At 39.5% G+C, this 10,253-nt stretch overlaps 1 protein-coding gene across 1 annotated transcript; it reads left to right on the plus strand.

The window, feature by feature from the left end:
• The first annotated feature begins 276 nt into the window (after positions 1-276).
• On the plus strand, positions 277-9,937 carry b3galt10.1 (beta-1,3-galactosyltransferase 10, tandem duplicate 1). The gene is made up of 2 exons (XM_027015411.3): positions 277-392; positions 8,333-9,937. Exons 1-2 carry the CDS (start codon positions 277-279, stop codon positions 9,492-9,494), a joined length of 1,278 nt encoding a protein of 425 aa, XP_026871212.2. The 3' UTR covers positions 9,495-9,937.
• Positions 9,938-10,253: the final 316 nt, after the last annotated feature.

A 10,253-nucleotide genomic window follows, 5' to 3' on the forward strand; every position in this document is an offset into this window, starting at 1 on the left:
GCTGATACCTAGAAGTACAAAATACATAAGGTCTACACACACACACACACACACACACACACACACACACACAGAGCTTTTAAATCAGCATCTCTACATGTAAGGCAGCCATTCCATTCCAGTGTCTATTGAATTCTAACACAGTCACTATAGACTATGCCAAAAGAGTGCAAAAGAAATGTTACGAGTGCAGAAGAGAATCAAGGTTCAATCCTGGTTTTACTTTCAGGAGGATAGAATGAGTATCGGGTTGCTTCCATTCTTAAATTGTCAATGATGGCGGTTCATAAGTACAAGGTTAAGCAGCAGAAAATGGGGACAACTAAACTACAGACCGGAAGAGGGCGAAGACGACTCTCCACTGACCGGGATGACTACAAACTCATCCAGAGGTCACTCAATAGCCATAGGATGACATCAAGTGACCTACAAAAAGAATGGCAAACAGCAGCTGGGATGAAGTGAACAGCAAGGACAGTTCAAACGAGGCTCCTAGGTGCAGGGCTGAAGTCTTGAAAGCTAGAAAAAAAGCCCTTCATCAGAAGCTAAGAAGAGCCAGACTAAGGTTTGGAAAACTGTAGAGGACTCATCTCTGATGAGTCCAACTTTAAGCTTGGCCCAACACCAGGTCATCTAATTGTTATACAGGGATCTGGAGTGGCCTACAAGCCAGAGTTTCTCACCCCCACTTTGAAGTTTGATGGAGGATTGATGATGATCTGGGGATGCTTCAGCATGCATGTTAAGCAAGAACACTGGGCAACATTTCACTGGAAGTCACTAAGCTATAATGAATAAGTTCATTAATGACTAACATTTTACCAGTCATTCATCAGGAATGAGTAATAAAAAATAAAGTGCTATTTTGGTAAAATAGATTAAATAAAAAGGTAGAATTTAGCTAACTAGAAAAATAACAGTTGATTATACTAGCATTAGCAAGATGCTAGGTAACAATGCCATCTTTCTTCTGTCCATGTCTGACATAATTACCTAGGTTCACTATTCAAAGGAAACTAGCTAAGCATATTTAAATAGACCTCTTTTTACCATTGTGGCCATTTCATGCGCAATTGCTTTCCAACACCAATTATATTGGGTGTAACTAGCTAGTCAGCTAGTTACCTAGCTGGGTAACTCTGCCTAGTCAAATCCACAGACAAATATCCATGTATATAGGTCAATGGTCAAGCTGACCATGATTCCTGTTTGTTAGTTATCTACGTAGCTAGCTAAGTTAGTGGCTCTGTTAAAACAGCCTACTACATACTGTATAGGGCATACTGGTCCCCACAGTAGTATGCTGTATAGTACCCAGTATGCAACAAACGCAAACCATACTACCAGGTCACCTGACCATATGAAGGTTCTGCCCACTTGGTAAAGATTTTCCATCATTGTTCCATGATAGGATCCAATACACAAGGAAGACTGATCACTCTGGTCACGTACTGGAATACTTGGCATAAGTAGTATGTCATCCGGGTATCTTTCTCGTACTGGAAAAATTTTGGTTGCATACTGCATACGGTGTTCTTACTGACATACTACGCGAGTAAACAGTTCGCTAAACTTCAATTAAACCAACTTAAAAGTTTATATACACTTGGATTCTAGAAAAGAATCAACAGGGGTGCAATAGTTCTGTGTACTTTTTTGTGTGACAATGAAAGGATTAAACTGAAAGTAACTCATGTATAACTGCATAAAGTCATAATATTGATTACATGTGTTTTTAAGTAATATTTTTAACATTACGAGATAAAATACTTATCTAATGTTTACAATAAATCTGTTTACATTATTGAATACATAAAACTTTAAGTTGTATGCCTGTAACGCGGAGGCTTGAGTGCCGCAGGGCGCGGAGCAGGATGCACAGACTTCCTCGACATGGACAAACATTTAATCGAAACATAAAGACAAGGGCACTTACATGTATTACAAACAACGAAAGCAACACGGTTAACACTGCACAAACACAATGAACACGGATACATTTAACAATGACAATAAGATCATTTAACATTCACGTTACCACGCTAGATTAACACATTACATCAACAATAACTGACAACGCTTTACACAACAACAAGCATTTAAATAAACAAAAGGCTAAAACGATACAGATATGTGCAGGTGTGGCTACGAACATGACCCGCCCACTGCACCAAACCACGTGACTCGCCGGAGGCGAGCATTCCGTGACAATGTCCTATTTGTGAATCAACTTAGATGTGATTGTCTCACTTCACTTAAAGCCTGTAAACAGCACTTAATGCTTCATAAAGTATTATGTATTGATATGAAGTATCCTTCACATTTAAACGCCACTTAAAAACACACTTCACTTAAAGCCTGTAATGATCTGGTATAAAAATGATGTGTTATATATCTTTATAAATGGTCCAGGGCAATTGAAAAAAACAACAGCAATAATAATGTTCTCATGAACAAATGCTTTAAAAAACCTGTATTCATGAAGTCATATACTCTTGCTTTTAAACTGTGTATAACTTATGAGTAATTATACAGGCCTATGTCAAAAACTGCATTATAAATGCATATATAATGTATTATAAATACAGCATTCATAGGAAGCATTATGGAACATGTTAGAAATTCAGCAATAAAGGGTCAGGATTCCGTGTTTATCCTCAGATTTTCAATGTTTATTTGAAGAAACTTTGGATAGTTTTTTTCTTAACCAGAAAGAAAGGTACTAGTCTAATATAATATCAGGCAGTCAGTCCAACAACACAGGAGTGTGATCAAACTTAAGAAGTAGGGTGTCACGGAACGTGCCCCTTCCACTGGTCACGTGGTATGGCCAGCCGCTTGCAGTGGGAGTTCTGCATTAACTGTGTACTTTTAACCATGCCTACGTTATTAAGTGCACACCTGCATCGGTTTAGTCTTGTCATGTTTGTAGTTATATAAATCCTTGTCAGTGTGTGCGTTATTGTCAGTCGTTGTTCATGCTCCTGTTTGTACCTCTGTCCACCGTCTCAATGCCTGTGTATGTGATCACTGCTTGTGTTACGTGTGAGTGCCGATGTCCGTACGTCCCGCTCCTTGCCCCGCGGCACTCGGGCCGTCACACAGGGGAGAGACAGGAGGAGAGAAGGGAGGGGGGATAGATAGGGACTGGCCTTGAGGAGTGCCTGGGAGGCCCTAACTCAGAGCACGTTATTACTTCCTGATCTTGGTCCCTGCTCAGAGGTGCAAAGCATAGAAAACACAGAGACTTTCAGAAAAACAACAGAATCATTAACATCCACAAAACAAAAGAAAGACAACATGGGCATATGAATTTCTTCATACATACGAGCATTATACCATATCTGTATGTTTCTATACTGGCAGTCAAAAACAATTTCTCAGATACACATATTCAGTACACTGATGTTTACACTGAAGTGGCTTGACAGAATCTACCCACTCACTCTGGTTGAAGGAATCTCTATGCTCCTTCTATTTAAAGGAATCTGTCACTCTATTTGAATGGAATTATTTTACTCTCTCTAATCGTCTGGTGTGTGTGGCTAAAAGCAACATATTTGCTGGGGACTTTGGGCTGCATGGGAACAATGTGCTGTGTTTTCAACAGGCAGGGTATTCTCCTTTGGAAAAGCCAGCTTTGCCACAAGTTCTCATTTCAACTAAGACAGAGAAAACATACCACACATCAGTTTTTAAAGACAACTTGTTTAAAAGAGGGAACTAGGTGTTCTGTTGGTGTGAATGTGCTCTGTATCAAGTTCAAAATGTGGTGGAAAATTAAAAACATAGTACGTGTTGAATGCTGTGAATGTGAAGTGTGTAACAACTGATTCAGTGGCTTAGAAGAAAGACCACTGACACAGGTTGAGACCCTAGAAGATCAGAGTAAAAATCATTGTTGGCAGATAAATAACAGTTAAAAAAAATTTATTCTGCTACAGTAGCTTCCAGTCAGGGAAGTGTAACTAGCAGAGAGAAAGAATCCGTGTAGAATGCATGGGAAGCAGCTCTTTTTAATATTAAAACAATTCTGAAATTATATAAAAATGCTTTAAGGCTATTAAAAGTAGGTAGATCTACAAAATACTAATAACTTTGTTTATTTCCTGTTTTATTGCATGTTTTGGTGTGTATCAGTGATCACACAAGAAACAACATTTGAGCAATTATTTTTGACTACCATTGTATATTTTATACGTGCCAATCAAAACTATAGTGTTGAATTGAATTAAGCCTCATACTTAATGAAGATTGTCACCCTTTATATAATGTGTCTCTAAAACCTGTGTAGTTAAACATAATGTATATATGCCTTCATTGGGTAATTACTAAAGCTATATGCACTTTTGTAGATTGATACAGTAGTACACCTCATGTAAATAAAAATATATCAACTTCACTTTTGTCATACGTGGGTACAGAAGCATACAATGGCTTTGACGGAATATTAAACACTCCTTTTGATGGGTTGTAAAAAGATATTAATCACTGTGAGGAATGTAATTCAAGCTAAAGCTTATCTAAGCAGAAATGTCAACCTTCCTATATGTAGTATGTGTACATGACTCTTCTTATATTGTAACAGAATAGAAACTCTCCATTTATTGGTATTAACCCAGTTGTTATTTTTGTTGGATTAACACAAGTATGATGTAAAAGTTGCACCTGAAGAGAAATGGACAGCACATTGATAATCCAAACAATGTTTTTGTGTTATGATAAAATGACACAAACGGTGAACAGTAATGACATAAAAGGTACACTTTGAGATAAATGGCCATTTCCTGTGCTGTTACTGTGTAAACTGAGATTCATGAATTATTTTTATTATTACAGTTCATTAAATCTATAATAGTGCATATGTACTTAGTAGTTGTGTTATAGCAGTATTTATAATTTATATTTAAGTGCAACCATCATCATCATTATCTCCTTCTCTGCTTAGTCCCTTTCAGGGTTGTATGACAATAGGGAAAAGAAGCCCATTACCCTGCAAAGAACACTCGTTTGGCTGATTGTATTTACGATCTGCCAGTTTCGCTCATTACCCAGACTTCACGGGGAAGGGCTGGAACATAGACCCACTGGGAAATTGAGAGCTTCGCTTTTTAGCTCAGCTTCCTGCTCACCACTACAGCACAGTCTGGCACACAGACCACACTGCCGCAGCCACTGCACATAAGTTGTGGCTCATCTCGTGAGCCCTCTTCCCCTCGCTTGTGAACAAGGCCCAGAGATACTTAAACTCCTCCATTTGGGCGAAGTTCTCATCCCCCTGTCTTCAACACATTGAAGACATGTAGTGCAAACAAAGTGATACTGAACATACAAAAGAAAGCATAATATATTGGGGAATGCAGAATGCAAAGCACAGCAGTAGTGTAAACAGAATTCACAGCATAACACCACAGATTTTATGCACTTTTGTAAGTCGCTCTGGATAAGAGCGTAAGTGTAAATGTAAATGTAACAGATTAGTGTACAGAGAACAGCCATAAAAAAGAGAGATATTGAATGTTGGCAAGGTTTAAAGCAGTAACCACACCCCGCCTCAAACTCAAGTCTTCCAGGCAGTAATTGTCTGCTTTAAGCACCAGACCAAATACATTCACATTCATGAATGAGATTCCCAATGGCTTCATGATACTATACCTTCTTCTGACACCACAAGTCAGTACACACATTTACACTACCTGCTCCTTCAGGGGTGACAGTCTCCATCTGGTAGTAATGAGGTAGTAATACAGTTAACAGTTCAGTGAGTGGCAATGTGAGACTATGTTCAGACTGCAGGCAAATCAGATTCATTTCTCAGATTGGATCTTTTGAGATAACTGTCTGCAGTGTTATTTGCAAGTGGTCAGGTCAGATTTGTTTATCCAGACATCACCAACCTATCTGCATAGGTTGCTGTGATAACAATGTAAGTGGCAAGAGTTAGTGGCAGTCGTAGCTCAGTCGTTAAGGTACTTGACTAGTAAGGTTGCCAGTTCAAATCCCACTGCTTCCACTGTTAGGCCCCTGAGCATGGTCCTTAACCCTCAGTTGATCAAGCTCTGTTCACTCAGAATTTTAAATCGCTTTGGATAAAAGTGTCAGGTAAATGTAATTGCATAGTTATGTTGGTAACATGGATTTTGTATACAGAGGTGCATCTTCTTGCCCTCCAAACAATTTCTGATATTCTCTTTTACAGTGCAAATTATCCAGGATCGATTGTGGCACTCTTCTTAATTCCCAGCACTTCTGTTACTCTGGATTTGACATTGTCATTGTTTGTCACACTAGAAATGATGCAGGAGACACCTGGAATCTGATTGGAATTTCATTTCAAACCATTTCCAAATGTGGTTTAGATCTGATTTGTAAAAATTGGATTTCATGTGTGCCCAGACTATCAAAAGGCTGGCAATCTGAAGACAGCCTTAGTGCTAAGAATGAGGTGAATATTTACAGTTCACTGTGTAGCTGCGGTTCAACGTATAAGTGCATGGGACTTTCATGGCTGCATGAGTCTGGTGGTCTGAGACAGTATACTGTAAGACTACTTGCCAAATGATTTGCGGGTGGGGCAGACAGACTTTGGCTGGGATGTGAGGAGTCTGAAATTATGTTGTTTGCTGAGATTATGCTTTCCTCAGATATCTCATGTAAATATTACATGTGGCCTGACCATCACTTGGAATCAGCGATGATCATCAGAATGTTCTTCAGTGTGTAACTGCATATGGTCCCAGGGGACACAGACTTTCCTCATCTATTCCACGAAGTGCAGCCATTGTTCTGCCTTTTCAGTTGGTTCTAATGTGATCCTAATTTTGGTAAGATGGACATTGTTGAGGAACTGTGAGAGGTCTTTAGCGATGAGTATTGCATGGAATTTTAAGTTCTTCACTGGTTCCAGTAAACTTGTGCACCATGTTGTACAAAATATTTATTGTTCCCTGTATGCTTCCTCTCCATTATGGAGAAAGAGCTCCATGACCACAAATGTAATGATGGTTTATGAATGGAGTGGGTTGTGGGTGAACATGGCATGCCCAGCTGTGTCCATGCATGTTCAGATCTGCCCCCTCTTACATCCTTTTTAAAGAAAGTAAATTAATTACCCCCTCAGCACAGTAACCCATGCACATAGGCGCTTCCTGTGCTAGGTCACAAGACAGACACACAAGTGTTAACTAACTCTTAACTCTTACAAGTGCTCATATAGGACAAATGAATAAACACTCTAAGTGTTAACCCCTCAGGGGTAAGACTTGTTTTTTTACTATTGTAATTAATATATAGTTTTTGGTAAGTAGTGTTAAATATTCTGATTTAACTGCTGCAGTGTTGCAGGCTTTTCTATATCACTGGTGATGTGTTAGGCCTCAGAGGGTTAATTCAACAATCGAGATTTTAGAGATTTTATTTTCCATTTACATTAACATCAGAGACTTGTTTTAAACAGTCTTCAGCTGTGTGCTTCATGTTGATCACATAGAGTACATGTGAATGCTGAGTATGTATTAGTTTGAAAGCTAAAGCCATAATATATCAAATGAAGTTATAAGAGTATTCTAGGCATGTGGGTAGAATAACCTGCTTCTCCTCAGTTGAAGACATCAGTAAAGTAAAAGCTCAGTAGTAGTCCAGTGGCACAGGAAGTCCACATTCCTACTGCATTTCAGTTTGGCTTAGAAAAGGAGTGGTGGTTTCCCTGCTATTTACATTGCCCCTAAAGACTGGCTACTGGCTACTACAGATTACTGGCTATAGAGGCTGCCACATACTCTGTGGGGCTGAACTATTGCTGAAATGGTTTTATATCTGTAAATTGTATTTGTTTTAGCAGATTTAAGGCTCCAAAATGACATTGCAGATCTCCAGCAGAAAGCAGATCCCTATGCACAACTTTGAGGGTGTTTTTCTTACCATATTTGAGTTACTAATATCATTACATTGTGTAATTGTATAAAGCAATTGTAATTAGATAGGACTGATTCATAGATGTATGTAGACAAGACTGAAGTTTTGGGTGGACATTGTGGACTGTCAACTGTCTGATCGTGCCTGGCTTTTGATATAGGCCAATTTGCGAGCAGTTGTAAAACAAAATCGATTACTTAAAGCCTTTTCCAGATATTAAAATCTTGTTCTGGTATAAAGACATAAGTCAGTGGCCAGACACAGATTTATGTTATAATTACCTTATTACATTCAAAAACATCCATAGCATGTTTCAAATGACCAAACTGAAATTGAGAGCAAATAAAATCGAAAGAAGCTTTTACCCCAAGAAAGAAAATATTGATTTTTCACATCTTAATCTCTCTGTTTCTTGTAGTCTGGCTCAGAAGATGACTATCAGCCTCAGCAGGTTCCAGTTTAAGACTGTCTTCATATTCTTGGTTTCCCTAACCTTCACAGCATTAGTCATTATCTGCATGTCCAAGATCCCCGTGGGGCACTCCACAATACGGCTCAGGAGCTTCCACTCTTACATGAGGACCAATGCTATCAATAAAACACTACTCACTCCAACCTCTCTGTCAAATCACAATCAAAGGAAAGCCAGTCCCACAGAAGTAGAAGTGACAACAAGGACTAGGCAGGATGTCTCAGGTGCTACTCAGGTAGAAGGCTGGCGTTACCACGAAGCTCACCCGCACAACTACCATTACATCCTGGATGAGCCAGAGAAGTGTGAGCAGCTGAACCCCTTTCTGACTCTCATGGTGCCGGTGGCTCCTCAGCAGCTGCAGGCCAGAGACGCTATCCGTAGCACCTGGGGTAACGAGAGTGTGGTGCACGGTAAAACTGTGGCAGTTCTGTTCCTGCTGGGGTTGCCCAGGGGAGCAGACAATGAGAAGCTGCAGGAGCAGCTGTGGCTGGAAAGCCAGCAACACCACGACCTCATCCAGAGCAACTTCATGGACACGTACAACAACTTGACCATAAAGACCATGGTGATTATGGACTGGCTGGCCACACACTGCCCTCAGGCAACCTTTGCCATGAAGGTTGACTCTGATATGTTCCTTAACCTGGATAACCTGATGAGCATGTTGCTAGCCCCCGACATACCTAGAGAAAACTACATGACTGGCATGGTTATGTGGAACCGTCCCGTCGTCAGGAACAGGAACTCCAAGTGGTATGTGCCAATAGAATCATATGCTGAAGAGTACTACCCTACCTACTTGCTGGGGATGGGTTATGTCTTCTCCAATGATCTCCCAGAGAGGATTGTTGCTGTCTCAAAAGATTTAAAGCCATTTAACATAGAGGATGCGTACATAGGTTTGTGCCTAAAAAAGCTAGGTGTCTCACCTTCAACCCCTCCTGACCCTTCACAGTTTCATACTTATTTTGATGGCAACTATCAACAGAGCAATTTCGACAGAGTGATTACTACCATCCTAGGTTCCCCACAGGAGTTGGTCACAATCTGGCAGGATTTAAAGAAGCCTACGTGGCAGAGTCAGGGGGAGACCTTCTCAGGATGACACATAGACAGTGTGCAATTGTATACCACATTTTATATCTGTCCTGCCTCAGATGTATGCATTTAATGTTTAGAGTTTCTTATTAATGGAAAGCTTTCTGGAAATTAATTTTATTTGAAATAGTATCTGCATTGTGCTTATGTTTACATCGTGTATCTTTCTGAGTATTCACACTGTTTATTTATTTATTTTCAGTCATAACTGTGTCAGATTCAGGAAATGCCCATAACCAAAATGGGAAGTGGTTAAGGGGAAAACATACAAGAGAAAACTTATCAATGATATGTGAGGTTATAGTGTCAGGTGTTACAATGAAGGATGTCACTCTGGACAGTTACTTTCAAAATCATGAAATGTTAAAAGAAATGCCTCAGCAGATCAGACTGCTGTCATGATTCAGATTGCCATGGAAGAATAGCAGACTTATGTTAAATACTAGGGTCAAAAAGGATAATCCTCACATATTCTATTCATGGATAACTAAAATAGGTACAATTCTTTAGACTAGGTGTCAAAGTCTGGTCCTTGAGTTTGGTGATTACTCTGCTCTGTTACTCCTACCTGGCAACTGATTGATGAGTGGAGACTGATTGATTACTTTTACGTTTTTTCATCCAATATCTACATATTAATTGTAATTGATTTTGTCTGCATTAAGACCCTGCTATACCAAACCAACAAAAGCCATTACAGACTGAATGAAGACCATAGGCTACATGTGGGTACAACCCTATCTTGAAACCATATGGAAGATCTTCT

This window comes from Electrophorus electricus, chromosome 23, assembly GCF_041902795.1.
Source record: "Electrophorus electricus isolate QZ-2024a chromosome 23, ASM4190279v1, whole genome shotgun sequence".
In the NCBI taxonomy this organism is placed as follows: domain Eukaryota; kingdom Metazoa; phylum Chordata; class Actinopteri; order Gymnotiformes; family Gymnotidae; genus Electrophorus; species Electrophorus electricus.